Raw genomic sequence first — 27,419 nt, forward strand, 5'->3', positions numbered from 1 at the left:
TCCACAAACCTTTCCCTATAGCAATTTCAATGCTTGCGAAAGAATTTGTAATAAACCAGGCCTCCCAGGATAGCTAGCTCCAATAAGATGATAATGGAAAGCAGCAGCTTGTTGGTTGTCACTCTACAAAGAGAAGCAGAACAAGTAGTCAGTAGTCTGGACAGGTTATTTCTTACAGTTCTTCATTCTTTGGAGTTTGTCTCAGGGCCAAGGCTAAGATACTCTGAGGGCAGATGAAATTTTTGTTTGAATACAGAGCCACTTAGCAATAAGTACTCATAAGGTTCTTTGACTTGGAAGTGGCAACTCTGAAGGTTCTTTAGCTGTAATTTAGAGATAAAACTGTCTACCTCACAGAAATGTGGAAAATTAGGACTATAAATACCAAAGCATAAAGACAGTTTCTTGGTTCTAAAATGTCTTCAAATCACATTTCAAATAGCAGTAATACAATACCACTCACTATCTAGCCACATAGCACCACATTGGTTAAATACCACAGCTATGAGTGTAGGCTGGGTGAAGGGTTTGGGACAGACCCTCCTGTGTCAAAGTCCAATTCATGGATGGGTTTTGCTTTTAGGAAAAGTAACTAGAACCCTGGGTACTGCCTTTCAAGTCTTCCTTTTTTACTTTGTTCCTATTTCTTCTGCTCTGCTCCCCTAACCTAATGGGTATCTTTTATTATTATTATTTTTTTAAAAAAGTACTATTTTTTGTTTACACAGAGTTCAATCTCTGGTTTTCATGTTCACTCTTGGGTTTCTCCTTAGTCCACAAGGAATTTCCTATTGTTTAGGGAAAACTCTACGCTTCCTGCTAGTTTCATGAACAGGCTGTCATTTTGTTTCATGCTAGGCCATATGTGCCCAAGGTCATGCACTTATCCCCAGTTTCAGCCTCAATGGCAATACTTCCCTTCAGTCCTGGTTTTGTTGCTGTTAGTACTCATCTCAAAGGTTTCTGTTTTGTTTTTAAAATCTACTTCTTGCTAACATGACAGGACTCCCAGAAAAGAGCCTCATTCACATGAAGGGCAAGCAGAGCCAAAAGCCAGGACAAAGCAATAACACTTTTTTTTTTTTTTTTGTACCAGGGATTGAACTCAAGGGCACTCAAACACTAAGCCACATCCCCATATCCCCCTATTTTGTATTTTATTTAGAGACAGGGTCTCCCTTCATTACTTAGTGCCTCACTTTGGCTGAGGCTGGCTTTGAACTCAAGATCCTCCTGTCTCAGTCTCCTGAGCAGCTGGGATTACAAGCGTGCGCCAACTTGCCTGGCCATGAAAACTGTTTTCTAATCAAGTTTTTACAAATATATTTCAATAAATATAAAGCTCTATCATTCCCATGTGTCGTCTTGCAGAAATATAAAGCTGAGATTAAACATTCTTTCAATGGACAAATTTCCAAGTGCTGCAAATCAGAGCAATACATTTAACAAAGGATTTTATCCTGGAATATTTTACTATAAAAACTATATTCCTTACTTTATTTCTCTATCTGCTGGGTAGTATTGAGTACAGGGGGACTATATGGAATAAAACACTAAGGTGATTTATTAGGACTCTGCCAATGTTTTAAGCTTTCTTGAAGACATTAAGAGTTAAAAGAAATTTTGTGACTTTTTGAAACTTACTTTCTAGACATCGAACGGAGAATCTTTCGACTTTTGCTCAAGTTTTCACTTGTATTTACCAGCTGAGAAGAGAAAATACCAATTATTTCCCCCTTCTTTCAAAAGTACATACTGTATAGAATTTGAACATTCCTAAATTAATAGTGGGCATTAAGAGGTCTATGTTCAAAAAGGCCTAGAAATCAAACTAATTTAAATTATGGCCTCTGAGTACAAGTAGCAGAATCTGGAAAGGAAAAGGTACTTTGGTATTCATCAAGGAGATGTGGGAATTATTATATCCCAAGGTTGCTGTGGGGTTGTAGACTTTTGGCTGGGATTACTTTCACTTTGGCTACTCAAAACAGGAAAGGATCTGATATACCCAGCCAGTGACTATGTAGCAACTTAAGATTTCTATTTCATCAGCCAAGTTCCAGAAGAGCCTCCTGGGTTGGTGTTTATTTCCGTAAGCTGGTAGATATCATTTTAAAATGTGTTTTAAAACTCTTTTATTACCCCTTTGAGGCAGTTATACTGAATTGTGAAAGGAATTAGCCCCCATGGACCCCTTCCCTTTTGACTGTCTGTTACTAATCTAGATAGCTAGAGAACATCTCAATGGCTGCTCCTTGTCATCTGTTCCCAGATGATCAATATACCAATAGCCTTGATATAGTGATCTCTCAGTGCATTCTTTGGCTTTTTTTTTTTTTTTTGGTGGTACTAAGGATTAAAATCAGGGCCTCAATCTACCTATATCCCAACCCTCTTTAAAGATTTTAGTTTTGAGAAAGATTCTCACTAAATTGCTGACATTGAACTTGCCATTCTCTCGCTTTAGCCTCCCAAATAGCTAGGATTATTGGTGTACATGACTGTACCCCCCCACCCACTCTTTGGCTTTATTTTATTTATTTATTTATTTTTATGCAATGTTGAAGATCGAATTCAGTGCCTCACATGTGCTAGGTAAGCACTCTACCACTGAGCTACATCCTCAGCCTTCGTTGGCTTTTAAATTTAACCAAAATTTAAAAGCTCAGAACCCACATTATTTGTTGGCAAGTTAATTCTCCATAGCTTGCTTTGGATAAGCATTTTATTGTGAATTTTCATTGAATATTGATATTGATTTCACTGATATTGAGAACAGAATCACTGATTAATTTTAAGAATGAAGAATTGAAGCTATTAAGATGTGTAAGAAAGATATCACTGAGTAGCGCATGCCTGTAATAGGCAAGAAGATTACAAGTTTGAGGCAACTTAGCGAGACCCAGTCTCAAAAATATAAAAAGGGCTGGGGTTGTAGCTCAGTTTAGAGTACCCCTGGGTTCAAATCCCCAGTACCTGCTCCACAACACCCTCAAATCCCCACACTAAGCTAATATTTTCCTGTCTAAATCTTGGACCCACTATCCGCTTTTCAGTTTGAATTTGCGTCAGCCTATTAAGATAGAGCATTCCACTGGCAAACTACTATTTTAAAAATCCCTCTGTAGAGTAACAAATATTTAGAAAGGAAGAAATGAGTTATTTCCCAGAGTTTATTAAAAGTGGCAGCATATTAGAGACCCCCAACAGTCATCAATGGATTTCTATTTGTTTTCTTCCCTCAATGATCCAACTTACCTTGTTAACAGTAAAGGACTATAGTCCAATACTGAGCAATAGTTTATAAATCTACATACTATGAATGGTACTATGTTTGACATTTGGAAAAGAACGTTGGTTCTAAAAGATGAGGTGTTATAAGTTGATGATGTTTTCCTAAGAATACCAAAATATTCCCCTAGATGTGAGAAATCAAAAGCTCATGTTGCTGACTTTGAATCCTTACATGCCTCTTTAAAATTTTTTTTTCCCATTAATGTCTAAGTCTTAGGGGTAAAATTCCTTCAAAGGGAGATCCTCTCTTACCCAAGCAACCTAAAAAAAAAGATTATCCCCTAAATTTAGAACTGCTGTAGTTTTTTGGACTTAGGATGATGGCATCTGGGTATGGTGGACCTACCTACTTTCCCTATTCCAGTCACTTTTCTCCACCTGTGCAGACTTACTCTGTTCTTGGTACGTTCCAGCTGGTCTCGTTGCTCCCCCAGCTCTTCTATGATTTCTGAGCCAATCTGGTCAGTTTCTGTAGCAATCCGATGAGAACGCTCAATGCTTTGAGTGGCCCTGTTTAGGCTTTCAGTGCCTTGCAGAAGCAATGCCCTTTGTGAATGTAGCCGATTCTGACAGGAACATGGGAGGGGAATGTTAGATTCAGTGCCAGCATGCTCCTTACAACCTTGTATAAAAAGGGATATAGGGAACAACAATTTCCATTATAGTTAGTTCCCTGGTATCCACAGTGGATTGGTTGACCCTTGAGGATGTCAAAATCTACAGATGCTCAAATTTCTTATATAAAATGGTGCAGCAGTTACATATAACATATGCACATCCTTCATATATATTAAATCATCTCTAGATTATACATAATGTCTGATACAATGCAAATATTAAGTAAATAGTTGTTTATTGTTTAGAAAATCATGACAAGAAAAAAGTCGGTACATGTGATTCAGCATAGATAGAATTTTTAAAAAATATTTTCAATACAAGGTTAGTTGAATGACCAGATGAAGTGGACAGGGAGGGCTAACTGTACTTTTAAAGAAGAACCAAAGATACTAATATACTGTAAGATCATGTTCAAGGTCATAGACTCAAGTAGAACCTGACGTCCAATCAGCCAGACCACAGGTTACCCACACCACTTGTTAAACTTAAGTGAAGCGAGGTGAGAAAAAAGTAAAAGAAGCATTTTTCCTGTGGATCAGTTCAAATTTATCATAAACATAATATGAGTCTCTCAGAGGCAACTTCAGAAAGGTAGCAGGCTGAGGGAATCCAACATGGCCGCCGGCGAGGAAGCAGCGATTCCAATGTCTCCACATTAACGGGATCAGAAAGACCCATTGGAACAGCTGCAGTCTACCTACTGAGGAACTTCTAGCAAAATTCTGTTAAGAGGGGACCTGCCGGGAATTGGTAGGTTTATTAGAAGTGTCAGTTTGTCCCAGACAAGTGGATCTTGGCCCGCCACACGGGCGCAGAGGTCCAGTCCCGGAGCCACCAGCCGCTTCTACAAGCGGCCGGCGGCCCAGAGCGGCGCGGCCCGCCCGAACCCGCAGACAGCACCCACCATCCCGCCGTCCCGGCTCTCCCGGGAGGCCCTGCTCTTGCTCTGCGAACGGCCACTCCGCCTGCCAGGCTCTTAGCCACGCGGCTGCAGCTGCCCGGCTCTACAGGCGGCCCCCTGGTGGGTGCAGAGGTCCAATCCCGCGGCCACCAGCCGCTTCTGCAAGCGGCACGCGGCCCTGCCCGCCCAAATCGGCAGACGGCACCCGCCATCCCAGCTCTCCCGGGAGGCCCCGCTCTTGCTCAGCGAACGGCCACCCCGCCCGCCCGGATCTTAGCCACGCGGCCGCAGCTGCCAGGCTCTACAGACGCTCCCCGGTGGCCTGGCTCAGCAAAAGGGGTCCCCGCCTGGCCGGCAGACGGCCCCTGCCATCCCGGCTCTCCTGGCTGCCCTGCCCACTCTGCAAATGGCCACCCCGCCCACCCGGCTCTTGGCCACGCCGCCGCAGCTGCCTGGCTCTACAGGCGGCCCCCGGCGGCCCGGTGCAGCGAGAAGTGTCCCCGCCCGGCCCAGCAGACAGCCCGTGCCCTCCCGGCTCTACTAACGGCCCGGCCCACCCAGCGAACGGTCCCCCCCCCCCAGACAGCGTGAAGGGAATCTAACCAACCCTTTACGAAATAGCGAACTGGGAACTGAAACCAGAGTTTGTGTCAGACCAGACACAAGCCAGTTCCACCCCTCCCTTCGGACACTCTGGCAAGGAGCCAGGGGCCCGCCATAGCAGAGAGGGGAAGTCACCAAAGTTCGGCCAAAGAGATTCCTTCCCAGCGGAATCTACTTTAGCAGGTGTGTGACTCCCACCCACATCAGATACAAACAACCAGGAAACTTCAAAATCTCTCCGTGGGCGTGACCGTAAGGGCCAAAGGACTCTCGACCCCCAACTCCCCCTACTGCCAGTGACGTGGGCGTGACTGTAGGGGCAGAGGGAAGCAGAGAAGACTCCCCACCCCCAACTCCCCCAACCGCGAACTCAGAGGGTGTGACGGTAGGGGCGGAGGGAAACAGAGGACACTCCAGACCCCCAACTCCTCCTACCGCCAGCAGAGTGGTTGTGACTGTAGGGGCTGAAGGAAGTAGAGGGGATCCTCGACCCCCAACTCCTATTACCACCAGCAGCGACACCAATGGTCTTAGCTGCCAGATTCCGAAGGTGTGCCCACCAAAGGGGTCCGGAAAAATTAAACAATTGACTCCCAGACCACAGCTCCACAGCACTGGAGCTTAGATGAATGACAGAGAGAGTGCTCAGTAGTTAGGGAAATAGAGCACTCGGTGGGGCTAAAAGTGTAACCAAATCCTTGGGGAACTGCCTCCGGTGAGCAGGACCTGGCTGGCTGGCAGGAGGAAGGGGAGGAGGGGCCGTAGAAGTGAAACGGCTCTAGACCAACAGGATTGAGAGACTCCCAGGAACCGCCTTACAGGGATTGCTGTCGACACATTGAGGGCAAAACTCAGCCCAGAGGGCACAGCTTTGCCTATGGGAAGAGAAGAAAATGGATCTCTAAGACCTAATTTTATTTCCTATTTCATTTTATTTTTTTCTCTCCCTTTTCCCTCTCTCTCTCCCCTTCCAAGTTTTACTGCTTTTTCCATTCTCCTCTATGCTATCTATCTCCCTCTCCTTCTTTCTTTTCAAGAGCACCTACCTTCCCCTTCCCCCCAACTTTCATCCCAAGCATTACGTCCTCCATTTCGCATAACTGTCTAAATGCAAATAGGTGTGCGCTCTCCCCCTGTGCCTGCAAGGTAGGCGGACCTGCAACCCACCGGCAGGTCAGGACCAGCAACCTGGGAGTGGCAGAGCCGCCCCACGCGCCTGCAAGGTAGGCGGACCTGCGACCCACCAGCAGACCACGCCCAGCGGCCTGCTGAGGGGCAGAGCTGCTCCCTCCCCCCGCGCCAGCAAGGTAGGCGGAACTGTGACCACCAACAGAACAGACTCAGTGGCCTGCGGAGGGGCAGAGCTGCCAACCACGCCTGTAAAGTAGGCGGACCTGCGACCCACCAGCAGAATAGGCCCAGCAATCCGCGGAGGGGCAGAGTAGCCCCACACACCTGCAAGGTAGGCGGACCTGCGACCCACCAGCAGATCAGGCCCAGCGGCCTGCTGAGGGGCAGAGCCGCGCCCTCCCCCCGTGCCTGCAAGGTAGGCGGATCAGCGACCCACCAGCAGAGCAGGCCCAGCGGCCTGCTGAGGGGCAGAGCTGCCCCCTCCCCCCGCGCCAGCAAGGTAGGCGGAACTGTGACCATCAACAGAACAGGCCCAGTGGCCCACGGAGGGGCAGAGCTGCCAACCACGCCTGCAAGGTAGGCAGACCTGTGACCCACCGGCAGAATAGGCCCAGGAACCCACAGAGGGGCAGAGCCACCCCACTTGCCTGCAAGGTAGGCGGACCTGCGACCCACCAACAGAACAGTCCCAGTGGCCTGCAGAAGGGCAGAGCCACCTCCCGCACCTGCAAGGTAGGCGGACCTGTGACCCACCAGCAGAACAGGCCCAGCGGCCTGCGGAGGGGCAGAGCTGCCCGCCCCCCATGCCTGCAAGGTAGGCGGAACTGTGACCACTGACAGAACAGGCCCAGCGACCCGCAGAGGGGCAGAGCCGCCGCCCGCGCCTGCAAGGTAGGTGGACCTGCGACCCACCGGCAGAACAGGCCCAGTGGCCTTCAGAGGGGCAGAGCCGCTGCCCGCGACTGCAAAGGAGGCGGAACTGCGACCACTGACAGGACAGGCCTAGCAGCCCACAGAGGGGCAGAGCCGCCGCCCGCGCCTGCAAGGTAGGCGCACCTGCTACCAACCAGCAGAACAGGCCCAGCGGCCTGCCGATGTGGTAGGCACATTGCCCCAATTGGAGGAGGAGCAGAGACCCTGCCCGCGCCTGCGCGGGAGACTTTGCAACTATACAAGAGTAATAAAAATATATAGGGGGAAAATTCAATAACACAACAGTTTCAGTAAGCAGAAAGAAACGCGAACAGTATGAAGAGACAAGGAAAGAAAGGACCACAAGCAATGCAGGTCAACTCAACGTTAGAAGAGGTAATATCTGAGCAGATGGAATGTCAGATAAAGAATTCAGGAGATACATGCTTCAGATGATCTGGAGTCTCAAGGAAGACATTAGACAGCAAAATCAAGACAATGAAAGATCTCTTCAACAATGAATTACATAAACAAATCCAGGAAGCAAAAGATCAACTATACAGGGAGATAGAGGTTATAAAAAACAAACAAACAGAAATCCTAGAAATGCAGGAAGCAATAAACCAACTTAAAAACTCAATTGAGAATACTACCAGCAGAGTAGAACACTTAGAAAATAGAACATCAGACAATGAAGACAAAGTATTTCAACTTGAAAAGAACATAGACAGCTCAGCAAGACTGTCAAGAAACCATGAGCAGAACATCCAAGAAATATGGGATAACATAAAGAGACCAAACTTAAGAGTCATTGGGATACAGGAAGGTATAGAGGTCCAAACCAAAGGAATGAGCAATCTATTCAATGAAATAATTCGAGAAAACTTCCCAGACTTGAAGAATGAGACAGAATCCCAAATCCTAGAAGCCTACAGGACGCCGAATGTGCAAAATGATAAGAGATCCACACCTAGACACATTATAATGAAGATGCCCAACATACAGAATAAGGAGAGAATTTTAAAAGCTACAAGAGAAAGGAAGCAGATTACATTTAGGGGTAAACCAATAAGGATAACAGCTGATCTCTCAACACAGACTTTGAAAGCTAGAAGATCCTGGAATAACATATTTCAAACACTGAAAGAAAATGGGTTCCAACCAAGAATTGTGTATCCAGCAAAATTAAGCTTCAGGATGGAAGATGAAATTAAAACCTTCCACGATAAACAAAAGTTAAAAAAGAATTTGCGGCTAGAAAACCATCTCTCCAAAAAATCCTCGGCAAAACATTACAGAAAGAGGAAATGGAAAATAACAATGAAAACCAACAGTGGGAGGTAGGACAGTAAAGGGGGGAAAATAATCAAAGAGGAAAACAAACCATATTCAGTAACATAAATAAACAAATATGGCTGGAAGGATAACCCATATCTCAATAATAACCCTAAATGTTAATGGCTTAAACTCACCAATTAAGAGACACAGGCTAGTAGAATGGATCACAAAACATGACCCAACAATATGCTGCCTACAGGAGACGCATTTGATAGGAAAAGACATACATAGACTGAAGGTGAAAGGTTGGGAAAAATCATATCACTCATATGGACTTCGGAAACAAGCAGGAGTGTCCATACTCATATCAAATAAAATAGATTTCAAGCCAAAGTTAATCAAAAGGGATAAAGAGGGACACTACATACTGCTCAAGGGAACCATACACCAACAAGACATAACAATCATAAATATATATGCCCCAAACAATGGTGCAGCTATGTTCATCAAACAAACTCTTCTCAAGTTCAAGAGTCTAATAGACCACCATACAATAATCATGGGAGACTTCAACACACCTCTCTCACCACTGGACAGATCTTCCAAACAAAAGTTGAATAAGAAAACTATAGAAATCAATAACACAATTAACAACCTAGACTTAATTGACATATATAGAATATACCACCCAACATCAAGCAGTTACACTTTTTTCTCAGCAGCACATGGATCCTTCTCAAAAATAGATCATATATTATGTCACAGGGCAACTCTTAGACAATATAAAGGAGTAGAGATAATACCATGCATCTTATCTGATCATAGTGGAATGAAACTGAAAATCAACGATAAAAGAAGGAAGGAAAAATCATGCATCACTTGGAGAATGAACAATAGGTTACTGAATGATCAATGGGTTATAGAAGACATCAAGGAGGAAATTAAAAAATTCTTAGAGATAAATGAAAACACAGACACAACATATCGGAATCTATGGGACACATTGAAAGCAGTTCTAAGAGGAAAATTCATTGCATGGAGTTCATTCCTTAAAAAAAGAAAAAAACAACAAATAAATGATCTCATACTTCATCTCAAAATCCTAGAAAAAGAAGAGCAAAACAACAGCAAAAGAAGTAGAAGGCAAGAAATAATTAAAATCAGAGCTGAAATTAATGAAATCGAAACAAAAGAAACAATTGAAAAAATTGATAAAACTAAAAGTTGGTTCTTCGAAAAAATAAATAAGATCGACAGACCCTTAGCCATGCTAACGAAGAGAAGAAGAGAGAGAACTCAAATTACTAGCATACGGGATGAAAAAGGCAATATCACAACAGACACTTCAGAAATACAGAAGATAATCAGAAATTATTTTGAATCCTTATACTCCAATAAAATAGAAGATAGTGAAGGCATCGATAAATTTCTTAAGTCATATGATCTGCCCAGATTGAGACAGGAGGATATAGACAACCTAAACAGACCAATATCAATTGAGGAAATAGAAGAAACCAAAAGATTACCAACTAAGAAAAGCCCAGGACCGGATGGGTATACAGCAGAGTTTTACAAAACCTTTAAAGAGGAACTAATACCAATACTTTTCAAGCTATTTCAGGAAATAGAAAAAGAGGGAGAACTTCCAAATTCATTCTATGAGGCCATCATCACCCTGATTCCTAAACCAGACAAAGACACTTCAAAGAAAGAAAACTACAGACCTATATCTCTAATGAACCTAGACACAAAACTCCTCAATAAAATTCTGGTGAATCGGATACAAAATCATATCAAAAAAATTGTACACCATGATCAAGTAGAATTCATCCCTGGGATGCAAGGCTGGTTCAATATACAGAAATCAATAAATGTTATTCACCACATCAATAGACTTAAAAATAAGAACCATATGATCATCTCGATAGATGCGGAAAAAGCATTCGACAAAGTACAGCATCCCTTTATGTTCAAAACTCTCAAAAAAATAGGGATAACAGGAACATACCTCAACATTGTAAAAGCAATCTATGCTAAGCCTCAGGCCAGCATCATTCTGAATGGAGAAAAATGAAGGCATTCCCTCTAAAATCTGGAACAAGACAGGGATGCCCTCTCTCACCACTTCTGTTCAACATAGCTCTCGAAACACTGGCCAGAGCAATTAGACAGACGAAAGAAATTAAAGGCATAAAAATAGGAAAAGAAGAACTTAAATTATCACTATTTGCAGATGACATGATTCTATACCTAGCAGACCCAAAAGGGTCTACAAAGAAACTACTAGAACTAATAAATGAATTCAGCAAAGTGGCAGGATATAAAATCAACACGCATAAATCAAAGGCATTCCTGTATATCAGCGACAAATCCTCTGAAATGGAAATGAGGACAACCACTCCATTCACAATATCCTCAAAAATAATAAAATACTTGGGAATCAACCTAACAAAAGAGGTGAAAGACTTATACAATGAAAACTACAGAACCCTAAAGAGAGAAATTGAAGATGATCTTAGAAGATGGAAAAATATACCCTGTTCATGGATAGGCAGAACTAACATCATCAAAATGGCGATATTACCAAAAGTTCTCTATAGGTTTAATGCAATGCCAATCAAAATCCCAATGGCATTTCTTGTAGAAATAGAGAAAGTAATCATGAAATTCATATGGAAAAATAAAAGACCCAGAATAGCAAAAACAATGCTAAGCAGGAAGTGTGAATCAGGTGGTATAGCGATACCAGACTTCAAACTATACTACAGAGCAATAGTAACAAAAACAGCATGGCATTGGTACCAAAACAGGTGTGTGGACCAATGGTACAGAATAGAGGACACAGAAACCAACCCACAAAACTACAACTTTCTTATATTTGATAAAGGGGCTAAAAGCATGCAATGGAGGAAGGATAGCATCTTCAACAAATGGTGCTGGGAAAACTGGAAATCCATATGCAACAAAATGAAACTGAATCCCTTTCTCTCGCCATGCACAAAAGTTAACTCAAAATGAATCAAGGAGCTTGATATCAAATCAGAGACAAGGCATCTGATAGAAGAAAAAGTTGGCTATGACCTATATACTGTGGGGTCGGGCTCCAAATTGCTCAATAGGACACCCATAGCACAAGAGTTAATATCTAGAATCAACAAATGGGACTTGCTCAAACTAAAAAGTTTTTTCTCAGCAAAAGAAACAATAAGAGAGGTAAATAGGGAGCCTACATCATGGGAACAAATCTTTACTCCTCACACTTCAGATAGAGCCCTAATATCCAGAGTATATAAAGAACTCAAAAAATTAGACAATAAGATAACAAATAATCCAATCAACAAATGGGCCAAGGACCTAAACAGACACTTCTCAGAGGAGGACATACAATCAATCAACAAGTACATGAAAAAATGCTCACCATCTCTAGCAGTCAGAGAAATGCAAATCAAAATCACCCTAAGATACCATGTCACTCCAGTAAGATTGGCAGCTATTATGAAGTCAAACAACAACAAGTGCTGGCGAGGATGTGGGGAAAAGGGTACACTTGTACATTGTTGGTGGGACTGCAAATTGGTGTAGCCAATTTGGAAAGCAGTATGGAGATTTCTTGGAAAGCTGGGAATGGAACCACCATTTGACCCAGCTATTCCCCTTCTGGGTCTATTCCCTAAAGACCTAAAAAGAGCATGCTACAGGGACACTGCTACATCGATGTTCATAGCAGCACAATTCACAATAGCAAGACTGTGGAAGCAACCTAGATGCCCTTCAATAGACGAATGGATAAAAAAAAATGTGGCATTTATACCCAATGGAGTATTACTCTGCATTAAAAAATGACAAAATTATAGAATTTGGAGGGAAATGGATGGCATTAGAGCAGATTATGCTAAGTGAAGCTAGCCAATCCCTAAAAAACAAATGCCAAATGTCTTCTTTGATATAAGGAGAGTAACTAAGAACAGAGTAGGGAAGAAGAGCATGAGAAGATGACTAACATTAAACAGGGATGAGAGGTGGGAGGGAAAGGGAGAGAGAAGGGAAACTGCTTGGAAATGGAAGGAGACCCTCAGGGTTATACAAAATTACATACAAGAGGAAGTGAGGGGAAAGGGAAAAATAATATAAGGGGGAGAAATGAATTACAGTAGAGGGGGTAGAGAGAGAAGAGGGGAGGGGAGGGGAGGGGAGGGGGGATAGTAGAGGATAGGAAAGGCAGCAGAATACAACAGACATGAGTATGTCAATAAGTAAATCAGTGGAAGTGTAACTGATGTGACTCTGCAATCTGTATACGGGGTAAAAATGGGAGTTCATAACCCACTTGAATCAAAGTGTGAAATATGATATATCAAGAACTATGTAATGTTTTGAACAACCAATTAAAAAAAAAAAAAGAAAGGTAGCAGGCTAGATTTAGGGGTGCAGGAGCTAACTGATTATGCATATAGCCTGTAATTTTGGCAGTGCTTCAAAAGAAAACTAATCTTTACAGTCCTAGAAAAAGACTAATTTGCTCAAGATTCCCACTTGACTGGTACTGAGAATTTGGGTATTATGAATAAACTATTCTTTTTTAGCATATAAAAAAATCATTTAGAAGCCCAAGATTCAATCACAATAAGGAAAAAAACTTAGGTGGCCACCACACTCTTGGTGACACACCCCCACCACACCTGGCCCCCTGCCAAAGAATTTCATCTCAGGCCAATCAAACACACACACAACTATGAAGTTGCCACATGGTGATTAGGTCTCAAGGCAGGTAATATCTGGGACTGAAGTAAGCTTTCCCAGCTGCCCTAATCTTCTAAATCCCACTTAAGTTTTACTCTACCTATAATCCTAAACACAGATGACATGTGGACAAAAGTGGTCTTTGTAAGGCCAGGATTAACCATGAACGGAAATGGGTGCAGTTCTAAATTCTTAGCTATCCAAAGTCTGTACAATCTGAAGGGGTGCAACTCTCAGAGGCTTTTTACAAAGTAAGTGACCACTGGCAATAGAACTTAAAAAGACATCATCAAGAAGTAGATTCTTGGGCTGGGGATGTAGCTCAAGCAGTAGCGCGCTCGCCTGGCATGCATGCGGTCCAGGTTTGATCCTCGGCACCACATACAAAGATGTTGTGTCCACCGAAAACTAAAAAAAAATAAATATTAAAAAAAAAAAAAAGAAGAAGTAGATTCTTGCCAGGCACAGTGGCACATGTCTGTAATCTCAGTGACTTGGGAGGCTGAGGCAGGAGAGATTGCAAATTTGATGCCAGCCTAGACAACTTAGCAAATCCATTCTCAAACAAAATAATAAAAAGAATTGGGGGTGTGCTTCAGTGGTAAAGTGCCCCTGGGTTCAATACCCAGTACCAGGGGTGTAAGGAATGAGAAAACAAAGTGGATTCTTAGAGCAAAAGCATCAAGAAGTATTTTCTTTCTTTTGTTCATTCTTTTTTTTTTTTTTTTTTTTTTTTGGTACTGAGGATTGAACTCAGTGACGCTTAACTACTGAGCCACATACCCATTCCTTTGTTGTATTTTATTTAGAGACAAGGTTTCACTACCTTTGAACTTGTGATCTCCTACCTCAGCCTCTTGAGCCGTTGTGATTACAGGCATGAGCCACCATACCTGGCACAAGAAGCATTTTCACCTAACAAGTAGCATACAGACCAGTGGATGAGGAAACCACTGAATGAGGTACAAATAAACCTAGTTACATTTGCTCAAAAGAAGGAGAGAAAAAAAAAATTAAGAAAAAGATGCAGATTTTCAAATGATTAGGCTAAAGAGCAGGAAATAACAAAAATATCATATAAATCAGGCAGGCTCAGACAGATTTGGGACAATAATTCTACAGAAAGTGGTACATGTGGGGCTGGGATTATGGCTCAGCAGTAGAGCGCTTGCCTAGCATGCCCGGGGTCCTGGGTTCGATCCTCAACACCACATAAAAATAAGTGAATGAAATAAAGGTACTGGATCCAACTACAACTAAAAAAAAAATTAATAAATATTAAAAAAAAAAGAAAGGGGCTGGGGATGTGGCTCAATCGGTAGCACGCTTGCCTGGCATGCGTGCGGCCTGGGTTCGATCCTCAGCACCACATACAAATAAACATGTTGTGTCAGTCGAAAACTAAAAAAAATTCTTTCTCTCTCTCTCTTAAAAAAAAAAACAAAGAAAGAAAGAAAGTGGTACATATAATCTATATTATGATTTATGGTGTTGGGCATGGTGGCATGTACCTAATAGTTCTAGATTCTCAGAATGTTGAAGAAGAAAAATCATTTGAGCTCAAGAGTTTGAGGGCAACCTGGACAACAGAATGAGACTCACTTAAAAAAAATTATGATTTAAAATATCTGAAACTAATAACTTTAAAGCAAAATGTTTGGATGCATCCCCTCCATGTTTCTGGTAACAATGGCCAAAGCCACTTTTATAAAACTTCCACCTTCCTGGCTTTTTCCAGTCTTTTTTTTTTAAAAAAAAACCATTTTTATTAGTTGTTTTTGGGTATTCTACCTATTTACATGCAGTGCTGAGAATCAAACCCAGTGCCTCACACATGCTAGGTAAGTGCTCCACCACTGAGCTACAATCCCAGCCCTCCAGTCTTTTCATGTGATTTTATAATTATCCATTTGAAAGTTTTACATCATTCTCAAAATGTGGTTTTTCTTTTTTTTCTGTATGAGGGATTGAACCCAAAGACATTCTACCACTGAGCTATATCCCCAGCTATTTTTATTTTTATTATTTTGAGAGACAGTCTTGCTAAATTGTTAAGGCTAGCCTTGAACTTGCGATCCTTCTGCCAGTCTCCTGAGTCACCAGACAGTCAGTGTGTACCTCTTGGCCTGGCAAAATATCTTGTTTTGATATCAAATATGTCAACCCAGTAACATTCTGAATGTCCTTCAGACTATAATCAGCATGCATTATGAACTATTTCTATTACCAGCATCTCTCCATAAGTTTGGTCTGCAATGGTGGGCCCCTTTCCATTTCTCTTAACATACAATCTGTAATGTTAATTTCTACTTTGTACTACATTTGTGAAATATAATCCAAATACAACCCATTAAATTTAATCTTTGTGAAATCTTGTGATAAATATCTTTAACCAGATTCTCTAGATGATTCCAGGATGTAAGTTTTCAATTAGTCCAATTTTATAAACCAGAACCCTGAAGAGGTAATCAGGCTCATTTTCCATTAGAAGAGGTGTCAGAAGCCTCTGAGCTGGTGTAGTAGCACACTCCTGTAATCCCACCTACTTGGGAGAATCATAAGTTCAAGCTAACCTTGGAAACTTTCTCAAAAAGTAAAAAGGGTTTGAGATGTAGCCAGTGGTAAAGTGCCCCTGGGTTTAATCCCCAGTGCCTGGGAGGTGGAGGGGCTTCTTGAGAAGCACCTTGCATTTTCTTGGATAGCTGCTGGACCATTTTGATATTAAGGTAAAGGAAAGATTAATTTTGTTATAATATTTTGACAAATGAAAAACCTAAATGAACTTTTTGGAGCCTACATGAGAAAGTGATTCTAAAATGTATATGAAAGAATAAAACCTCAAGTAGAAAAAAAAATTAGATCAACATGTCAGAACAGAGTTCAGGTAGGAATAAGAAACATTTATATACTACTACACAAAAAGATATACATACATATATGACATAAATCTAAGTAAATAGGGTTTAGAAAGATATGCATTACGTGAGGTATGGTAATGCACACCTTTAATCCCAGTGGCTCGGGAGGCTGAGGCAGAAGGATCCCAAGTTCAAAGCAACTTAGCAAGACACCATCTCAAAATAAAACATAAAAAGGGCTGGAGATGTGGCTCAGTGGTTATGTGCCCCTAGTTTCAATTATCAGCCCCTGCCAAAAGATCTGTATTAAAAAGAGCAGGTACCACAAGGGAAAAGAAGAATTAGATGCAAGAAAGGGAACTACAATTTTAAAAAACCCAAGAATCCAGTATGCACTGATAATGTGAACTGCAACTCCACAATGTTTAATTCTTGTACCACAGTTCCTTCAGGGAAGGGGAAACAAAAAAAATCAACCAGCTAATACTTACCATATGCTCATTTTCTAAAGCATATGTGCCATACTTCATGTCTCCTCGGCCCCCAGGTGTGGCCGTCAAAGGTGTGCTTCTCACCTCCCGATGGAGTTTGCCAAGGTCCTTCCTGTAGTTTCGCAGCTTAGACATCATGGGGTTACGGAAGGACAGGGGTGCATACCGTAGCTCTTCCTCCATCTCTGCCAGCTGGGAAAGCACCAAGTAATAAATATGTGGCCTGGGTCTCCCCCTTTTCATCTGAGGATGTGCCTACTTTGAATTCGTCAAACCCTGAACAATCCCAAATGACACTCGAACATATGTTCCATGAGGCAGGGACCACAAATGCCATGTTCACTTCATTCCAAGTGCCTGGAATAGTGTCTAGCCAGCATTCATTAATAAAATCTGTGATGGATGAATAAATCAAAGAAAACATTAATGGGCTGGAGGGTAGTTCAGTGGTAGAACACCTTCCTATCTATCTCTGGTACTGCAAGGCCCTGGTTTCTATCTCTGGTACTGCAAAAGATAAACAAACAAAAAAACCCCAACTAACAGAAGCAACTTAGAGCTTGTTAAATAAGTCTTTATGTACATTCTCTAATTTAATCCCTACAACAAATCAATGATAGGAAATACCTTCTCCATTTCACAAGACTGACTTAAAACTGCTTATATCCTAAGAGGAGTTAGGATTCAAAATTTTCAGATCCTCAGCCTGATATGGTTCAACATGGACATCAAGAAGTATATTCAAGGGCTGGGGACGTGGCTCAAGCGGTAACGTGCATGGCACGGGGCGCTGGGTTCGATCTTCAGTACCACATAAAATAAAATAAAGATGTTGTGTCCACCGAAAACTGAAAAATAAATATTAAAAAATTCTCTCTCTCTCTCAAAAAAAAAAAAGTATATTCAAGTCTACTATACTAAAAATGATCTGACATAAGGGTTATTTTCTTCTTTTTTTCTGAAAATCAACAACTACATTTCTCTCTAAGGCAGAGATTAAATAGGGGCCCACAGAGAAGGATGCTTTGGAGAGTCAAACTTCCATTTTTCTAAGTTAAATACAAAAAACCCTACACACACAGACAGGAAGGCCTAAATTATTTTGATCTGCCTGGGATGCCAGAGTGGGACTGTTAATCTTGCTCAATTAAAAACCAGAGAGTATATGAACACCAAATACATAAATCAGAAGAGGCTAGATTTCTAAAATGCTATCAGGATGTTAATTGAAAGAGGAGACTCATACATAATAGGTATCATGGATATGCCCAACTGTACTAGAAAAATGTCTAATAGTCCTACTATGAAGGAGATACGTTTCCATATTTTAGTGGTCTCCTTAAAATAGGTACAAAAAGAGAAAAGATGTAGATAAGTCTAACTTCTCAGAACTTCAGTGGGATAACTGGGAGGTTGATCTTCAATAAGCAAAGAGGAAGTTCTTTGTCATGAAAATGATTTTTCTCCTAAGTTTGCTCTTAAGTAGCAAAACTCAGGGCAGCTATTTCATTTTTTGTTTTTCAATAAAAAATGTAGAAATATTTTAACCTACATGTTATAATGAATCAATATGAAGTCAAATTCCACAGTCCCCAAAATTCCAAACCTCTTCCTCAGAATAATCAGCTTCTGTACAAGATTTAGAGATGTCCAATTTATGTAGTTTTTCTCAGTGTGCTATAGAATTTAGAGGTTCTGCTTGAATATTTCCTAAGTCAAGCACAGAATGTCTCTCTTCATCAATTTCTCCAGTGATTGTAACACTATCACCTCTTACAATGTGTAGCTCTTATACTACTTGTTCTAATCCCTGTGAAGAACTAAACACTCGTTTATGGCTTTCATCCAAAATCAAATTAATGGTCTGGTCAAACCTTTCAGTGTTCTTCTATTAGAAAAAATAACAGCAGTTATTCCATTAGAAAAAACAACAGCAACAGTTCAGTTGATGTAGAATCAACTGAATCAGACATCATGCTACTTGGCCCAGAGGTTCCAGGCAACAGAGCAGTGCAGGTGACAAGATCAGGATATTACCAAGGACCTAGATTTTAGCCCCAATCTTTATAGGTTTACTGAAGCTAGAGCTTAATGAGAAGGAGCTAGAAGGGTTCTTGCTTCCAAAGGGTTAGAGCAAAAAGAAAAAAGAAAAAAAAAATTAAAGAAAAGCAAGGCAAGAGAGAAGCTCCCAGCAACCAGGACTGACTTGACAGGCTTTGGGTCCTGCTTGAGACAACTCATTCTGTTCTTGAATGTCTTGCCCGAGGAACAAAATCCAGTTATGCTATCTTCCAAGACAGAGAGGAATATGGCTAGAACCATCTCTGAGCTACATTTTCTGTGACTGCAAGTTTAACACAGAACAGTAATCTATCCTAGAGGCTAGCTCTTATGAAGAGATCTGAAAATACCACTCAGATTAAGGAGTGAAAATGCCCTTACTACTCACATAAGGAATGCAGTATTTTAGGAGAGTCTTCCAAGTTTCACCCATTTGTGTTTTTCAACCTCCTAACCACCCATTCCCATCAAGTAGCCTCATTAATAAGAAATAGTCATAATCAAGGATCAATAGATAGAAAAAAGTAATCTATGATCAGGTCACAGAATTACTTCTGGAAAAGCCCAACACCAAGGAAAAGAAACAAGAACTTGTTCCTTGTTCTCACCGTTTCATTTGCTTCCTGGTGCTTTTCATCAAAATCTCTGATCAACTTCTTCTTCTCTTCTAGAAAAAAGATAAGTAACACTCATTGTTTCTTCCACATATTTGTAGAGGCCATTCCATCCACTTAGGATAACCTTCTCATTTCTCCCCCATTGGGAGTGGGGGAACTTAATCACTCTTAAAAGGCATTTGGAAGTATATGGGGAAGTTGTGATCATGATGACTGAGGCGGGTGGTATTACTATTGGCATTTAGTATTCAAGGAACAAGAAAACCTATGCTAAGAAACGCTACAGGTCTAAATTAATCATTCTCAACCATTTTACCCATCATAACTGAAGGGCCAGGCAAACTTTCATCAATAAGTTTACCAATATGGATCGCTGAAATGCATTCTCACCTTCACCCCACAGTCAATCACTTCTTCCATGTTAACCCTGAAGCACTGCTTTTCTACAAATCAAATTCAAAATTCACCAACTCTGCTCATTGGTGTGATACTCATTCCTCCTGGGTGGTGACATAGGTAATGACTTGCATACAAGACCTGTCACTCTACCTTGAGTTCTCTTTCAACCCTTCCAATGTCATTTTGGTGCTGTCTTTAATATCTATAAATTACTAATCTCCTCTTTTAACAAAAATAAAACATGCTTCAGTATCAAAGTAATAACATCTAAGAAAAGAATTATTTCTTGTGGGAGGCCATCCTTGCACATGATTGAGTTATCTCCCTGGTTGGATGAGAGGCGCTCAGATACTTTTCTATGTGTTAGAGCTTTCCCCACCCTCCTTGGGTCTGGAGGGCTTGTCCATGTAGAGGCGCACCTGACCACAGCCCTCGAAGATCCAATCATCTCACCTGACCTTGGAACACTGTCCCCCTTAACCTTCATTGGATGGGATTTTCCCCAGAATTTTTTGTTCCCCAATAGAAGTCCTCTCCCTGGCGTTCTCTCTCTCTCTCTGTCGCCTCTTCAGTAAACCTCATTACTTCCTTGGGTAGCTGGAGGCTGGGGGTTTGAGGAGTCATCCTGGAGCTGGTTTGAAGATAAATGGAGTCTGTGTCTTTAAACTCCCTTAGGATTTTCCCACGTAGCCGAACTTTTCATACTGTCTGCGCTGGCAACAGACTAAAATTTCTGTTTTCATTATATTTTTTTCTGATCATTTACAGAAATTTCCCATTTAAAATATACCAAGTTTCTTTTTAAAGTATCTTTACATATTAAATAAATGTACTTTATATGAATGAGTTTTTTTTTTAATTTTTTAATATTTATTTTTTAGTATTCGGCGGACACAACATCTTTGTTGGTATGTGGTGCTGAGGATCGAACCCGGGCCGCACGCATGCCAGGCGAGCACGCTACCACTTGAGCCACATCTCCAGCCCCCTACATGAATGAGTTAATAAAGAGAAAACAATAATAAAAATGGCACTCAGGCCAGGCACGGTGTCACACGCCTATAATCCCAGTGGCTTGGGAGGCTGAGGCAGGAGAATGGCAAGTTCAAAGCCAGCTTCAGCAACTTAGCAAGAACTTGTCTCAAAATAAAAAATAAAAGGGGTTAGAGATGTGGCTCAGTGGGTTAGGCGCCCCTGGGTTCAATTCCTGGTACAAAAAAAAAAAAAAAAAGGCATTTAATATAGCAAAAATTAGTAAGTTCTTGTTTGTTTTTTGGTACTGGAACTTGAATCCAGGGTTTCTTTTACCACTCACTGAGCTACATCCTCAGTCCTTTTTATTTACTTTGAGACAAGGGTCTCATTAAGTTGCTGAGGCTGGCCTTGAATTTGGAATCATCCTGCCTATGCCTCCCTCCTGAGTCACTCAGCTTATAGGTATACAACACACCTGGCAGAAAAAATCATGAAGGCATTTTGAATGCTGTGATATGGTAAATATTTGTATAGGGGGAGAGTCCTAGTTGGTCAGGGGTGTCAGGTTCTAGTGCCAGCTTTGGGCCTGCCTCAACATGAAAATGTAGATAACTATCTTCTTATCTTTGGTACCTGATCTCCTCCCTTGGCTCTAAAATGAGGAAGAAATCAGTTCAATTTATGGGGAACTTGAATTTTAAAAAAATGTATACAAATGAATGTTCTCATTGGAAATCTACACATAATCTATTATCCACAAAGTTACTATTGCTTATAATGTTTTTCTAATCTTTTGAGATTACCTTTACAATCTGACGATATAGTGTTCTGTTTCTTTTGAATTGTGGTAAAGTACACATAACAAAAAAAATCTACCATTTTGACATTTGGTGGGGAGGGACGCGGGGTTGAACCTAAGTGATTACCACTGAGTGATTATATCCTCAGTCCTTTTATTTTTTATTTTGAGACAGGGTCTCAGTTAAAATTGCAATCATGCCTTAGCCTCCCAAGTAGTCTGTATTACAGCCTCATTTTGACCATTTTTAAGCATACATTTCAGTGGCATTAAGTACATTCACATTGTTGTGCAACCATCACCACCATCCATCTCTAGACCCTTTCAATCCACATAAGATGCAACATCGCTAAAGGTTTGCATGGATTTACACTGTTAATCACAACAATATTTATTATATCAGTTATCAGCTGCTTTTGAACTGATCACAAATCACTTATGGGCTTGTTCTATATTCTCAACTTGAGATAAACACCTCCAGAACAAGGTAACTGACTTTTTTTTTTTAAGTACTAGAGGCACCGAGATAAGTCCCCAGCCCTTTTTATTTTGAGACAGTCTTGCTAAGTTGCTTAGGGCCTCACTAAGTTGCTGAGGCTGGCCTCAAATTTGTAATCCACCTGCCTTAGCCTCCTACATCGGTGGGATTATGGGCTATGCCAACATACTTGGCTTACTTTGTCTTTTTAAACTTTGTCCATAGCTTCTAAAAGTTTACATCTCCTCTAGATGTTGTTACTGCCTGAAGAGAAAATGACAACAGATCCTTTACTATAGTGACACTCCTTTAGCATACATAAGTCACTGCAGGTGAATTATTTGTCCACACTGTTCATAAAACCCATGGAGTGGGGCTGGGGTTGTGGCTCAGTGGTAGAGCGCTTGCCTGGCATGTGTCCAGCACTGGGTTCAGTTCCCAGCACCACATAAAAAAACAAATAAATAAAATAAAGGTAGTGTGACCATCTACAATTTAAAAATATTAAAACAAACAAACAACAACAAAAAAATGGCTTCATTTTTTATTTATTTAATGGGGGAAAGTTCAGCCATGGCAAAAAGCCTCTTGGCTATCCGAGACACAACTGAAATGGACATCAAAGCAGCTGTTACTATTCTCAAGGGGACTGTGTTCTTAGCCACCAACAGTGAAATAATAATAGTTAGTCAAAAACAGATACTGCCATGGAGCAGTATTGTGTCATTTTGCAATAAGCTGTCACAAAAGTGCTTAGTGTAGTCACTTCTCTGAAATGGCATATCTCCAAATTCAAGTACATCTATTCCTGATCTAAGCCAGACAGTATAAAGCAGTGTTGTACACATATGTGCATTCCCCTCCTGGCTCACATTTTTCTACAACTCTGTTAGTCAAAAGGTCTCCTCCTTTATTCTTTCTTTGCTAATGGATCTAAAAAAAAAAATCTGTGTTTTCAAGGGGCAAATTTGAGAATGATTAAAAACGAACTACATAAATAAAAATAGGGGAGAAGAGATAGTCCACCGAAACTGTATTCTTTTGCAAACTTCCCTGTGATCCTGTTATTCCGTCTTTTTGTAGTTGGTATGTTCTATCATCCACCTGATTTCATAAAGCACACACTTCCCATCTAGGAGTGCTCTACAGTCTGTACTTTTTAAAAAAAGAATTATAGATTCCATTCATATATATATATATATATATATATATATATATATATATATATATGACACACACAATATGTTTATTTTATTTATTCACTTTTTAATGTGATGCTGACGACTGAACCCATTCAAACGTGCTAGGCAAGTGCTCTACCACTGAGCTACAACCCCCATCCCAGCCTATATGAAATCAAATATGCTCTCTTTGAAAAATATGTGGTTCATTTGCTTCTGGCGCCCCTCTGTGGCATTTCTATGATCTACAGCCTCTGTGTGTGGACTAATGGGTTGCTTGATCTCACATGAGTTAAAAGCAAACCTCCAGACCTTCAAGTAGGAAATATAACAGTACTGACCTCATGGGAGTGTATGAAAGGATTATGAGATAATACAAATAACAAGTACTTAGCAAGTGCCAGGCATAGAACCCAGGGCCTAATATATACTAGGCAAGTGCTCTACCACTGAACTATATAACCTTCAGCCCCTACCTAATTTTGAAAATAAATCCTCAGGTAGGAATATGTAGGAGAAAACCAAATTCACCACAGAGTATGAAGAGAGTTGGAATAATTACAATTCCGAAGACTGTAACTGGTGTTTATCAGCCTTCTATACATGGTATTGTGGTGATAACTTTTTCTAGCCCCCAGAATAATAGGGTCTCATGTACATACACTAAAGTTTATGTGAATGAAAACAAAAAACTCTCAAAAACTTTTTTTTTCTCTTTTCAAAGACTTTTTACATACAACATTAAGACATATGGAAAGATGTCTTCAGGTACTGTAAAACCAAAGCTAGAAATCATGAGTACAGGCATTTAACATACTAATTAAATTAAGAAATTGACTGGGGTTGTAGCTCAGTGGTAAAGCACTTGCCTAGCATGTGTGAGGCACTGGGTTTGATTTTCAGCACCACATATAAATATATAAAATAAAGGCCCATTAACAATTAAAAAGAAAAATTTTAATAAAGAAATTATAACACTGAGGTATTTGGAGAGACCTATTCAGGTGGTACAAAACTGAATCTTGAAATCCTGCTGTAGGTCTTAATATTATATTAAATATATTGATAATTATAGTATATGATAATAAATGGATTGTCATGGCTACAAAAACTTCCTAAAATGACACTTGGTGTCTATTATCCTTTAATGGCAGAAACTGAATGTGGACTGTTCTTTAGGGAAATAAAAATCTCCATCTTTGTTGTTCTAATAGTTGCATATAGGGCTGGAATTATAGCTCATGGTAGAGTGCTAAGGCACTGGGTTTGATCTTCAGCACCATATAAAAACAAATAAACAAAATAAAAGAATTTGGAGCATGATATTCCCTTAAAAAGTAGTTGCATATATCAATTTTAAGAGTAATGAAAAAGTAAAAACAGAATAAAAACACACTATTAGTTTTAATATTCAGTGATTTTTTTTAGTTGTAGATGGACACAATACTATTATTATTATTATTTTAATGTGGTGCTGAGGATTGAACCCAGTGCCTCACACAATGGTAGGAAGTGCTCTACCATTGAGCTACAACCCCAGCCCAATACTCAGTTATTTTCTTTACAACAATTCACAGTATTTACACAATTCAATCATTCAACAAATATTTATCACTTAGCATGTGCTAGGCAATATTTTAGGAATTCAGGATTCATAATAAGCAAAGCAAATAAAATACTGAGTTATATTCTAGCTCAGTGGATTTCAAACTTGAGTTTGCTTCAGAAATCCCCTGGAGAGCTGTCAAAACAGTTTTCTGATTCCGTTGGGTCTATACTCAGTGGGTCTATATATATCTAAATTTATATTTCTAACAAGTTCCTAGATGGTGCTGATGCTGCTGGTTCATGGACCACACTGAAACTATCTTTCCAATGAAAGGAAAACAAACATTTCATATAAATATCAGAAATATGTAAAGTGTCTACTATATCAGAAAATAAATGTTCTGGGGGGAAAAAGCAGAGCTACATAAGAGTAGTTAGTTGTATACAGAATTGGTATTAGTTTTCATTTAAATATCAAATTTCCCATATGTTAATAACAATAACTAACAGTTCTTATTATTGCAAGGTAATATTCTAAGGGCTTTACATACATTAACTCATTAATTCCTCACCAAGATCCTATGAAGTTAAATAGTATGATTTATCCCCAATCTGCAAGGGAAACTAATTTGGTTAAAATAACTTGCAAGATCACATAGCTATCAAAATGTATATTTAACCCAGTTTGGCTCTAAAATTCTTGCTTTTAAGTATTACTATGCTGTCTCTCCATTCACATTAATATGTTCTTCATAAATGATATTTCTGATGGCAGAAAAAATATTTTTGTTAAGCTAAAACAGATATATGCATTGTGATTTCTATTCTAAAGTTACCCTTGATGATCTCCTCCAAGCAAAGAAGTCTACTTCTCTCTCTCACACACACAGGGGTGCATTACCACTGAGGTACATCCCCAGCCTTTTTGTTTTGTTTTGAGACAGGTCTCCCTAAGTTGCCTAGGCTGACCTAGAACCTGTGATCTTCCTGCCTCAGCATCTGCAGTAGCAGGGATTACAGGCATGTGCCACTATGCCTGGCTGCTTCTCTTTTCTTATTTCAAGTTCATCATTCACTCAGCTGAACAAGTGAAAAAACTTAGAAACCCTTGAACCTTTTTTCTCACTCCTTCAATAGCTAATGAGTCTGCTTAATTTCTGCTTAGAACCACCTCCCTCTAGACGACTGTCACTCAAGCTCCTAACATGGTCTCCTATAGCCAGCCTCTTATCCAGCCATCACAGCCCTCTTTCTAAAATAAAATTCATATTAATCAGCTGCTTAAAATCCTTTACTGATTCTCTATATCAGGTCCAAGAATTTTAATATGACATTTAGGTCCCTCCACAGTGTGTTTCACCTTTCTTGTCTCTAGCTGCTTTTCCATCTACACCCTAAGCTCAGTTGAGAGTATTCATTTTTTTTTTTTTTTAATTTCATTGCCTCTTTTCATCCCCCCTCTGGCAAACTCCCATGAACCCTTACATTCCAATAGCCAGAAGGTATGATTCTTTTGGGTTCCTGGCCCTATTCTGTGTTATGGATTCTTTTGTCTGAGGAAGCCTCTCTTGATAATAATGCTTTTAAGTGACTACAACAAAATACAGAGTTACAAAAGAAACCCATTCTACTGAAATAGAACGGTAGATTTAACAATCGTACGGTCCTCTTGCCACCGTGTGTGGTGGGGGACCGAGAAAATTCTGAAGGCCACAGGAAGATCCCAGAGAAATGGCACCCTGGCCACGTCCCCAGCCCCCTCTCAGTGACAGCAGGGAGACCCCGAACGCTGGGACGTGCCAGCTCTAGGGGGCGTGTCTGAGGGAGAGAAGCTGGGAGCAAGGGGTCGGTGCCCGGGAGGAGGGAGGAGACTCTTTCTTCCTAAACTCGAGCTCCCCACGGCTTGTCCCGCCCCCGCCTCACCGGTCCCAGTCGTCCCCAGCAGCCGCTGGGGTGCCCCTCGTAGATCTTCATGGAGGCCGCGGAAGATTTCGTGCAGCTTCTCGAAATGTTCAGAGGAGGCGGCCGAGGTGGCCATGGTGAAGCCGTGCTTAAGAAGCGGCCACTGAGATTCTAGGCCCTGGGCCTGCTCCTAGCCCAGCGGTCAGCCGCCCAGTCCCAAAGCCATCACGGCTACCGCCGCACCACCAATGCCCGGAACCAGGCGCTTCCGGGGCCGCGGCGGGGTCCTTCGTAGCCGGAACGCCCACCCGGCCGGCCGCTCACTGCGGAAGCGTCGGGCACGAAAGCCTGACAGAAAGCCCAGAGGGCCACAATGTCTGGCGATTTCTGCAGAAGTGGCGCCGTGTCGGGGAGAGCGGCCGTCTGCGGCCCTGGAAATATCCAGCCCGGGTCAGAGAAGGCGCCACAGCGGAAGGGCTCAAGGAGGGCCCCGGCGCGGGCAGCTTGACTGCCTCCTCCGGGCCCCGCCGGCCGGCGAGGGGCGGGGCTGGACGCAGTGCATGCCGGGGGCTGTAGTTAGGGCGCAGGACGCTCGGCTTGTGGGTCACGCGCCCGTGGGGCTGCCGTGTTCTG

General features: G+C 41.3%; 1 protein-coding gene across 2 annotated transcripts; it reads right to left on the reverse strand.

The window, feature by feature from the left end:
- VTI1B (vesicle transport through interaction with t-SNAREs 1B) lies at positions 1-27,340 on the reverse strand. 2 transcript variants are annotated; one of them, XM_081290105.1, is made up of 6 exons: positions 26,808-27,340; positions 19,496-19,554; positions 16,827-17,018; positions 3,687-3,860; positions 1,645-1,706; positions 1-123 (listed from the first exon to the last, which is right to left on the reverse strand). In XM_081290105.1, exons 1-6 carry the CDS (start codon positions 26,920-26,922, stop codon positions 27-29), a joined length of 699 nt encoding a protein of 232 aa, XP_081146231.1. In that variant the 5' UTR covers positions 26,923-27,340; the 3' UTR covers positions 1-26. The 2 variants fall into 2 exon arrangements, with proteins under 2 accessions (XP_081146231.1, XP_081146232.1); XM_081290106.1 differs by lacking the exon at positions 1-123 and having other exon boundaries at positions 1,675-1,706; positions 3,641-3,860; positions 26,808-27,339.
- Positions 27,341-27,419: the final 79 nt, after the last annotated feature.

This window comes from Spermophilus citellus, assembly GCF_964194105.1.
Source record: "Spermophilus citellus genome assembly, chromosome: 4".
Taxonomy (NCBI): domain Eukaryota; kingdom Metazoa; phylum Chordata; class Mammalia; order Rodentia; family Sciuridae; genus Spermophilus; species Spermophilus citellus.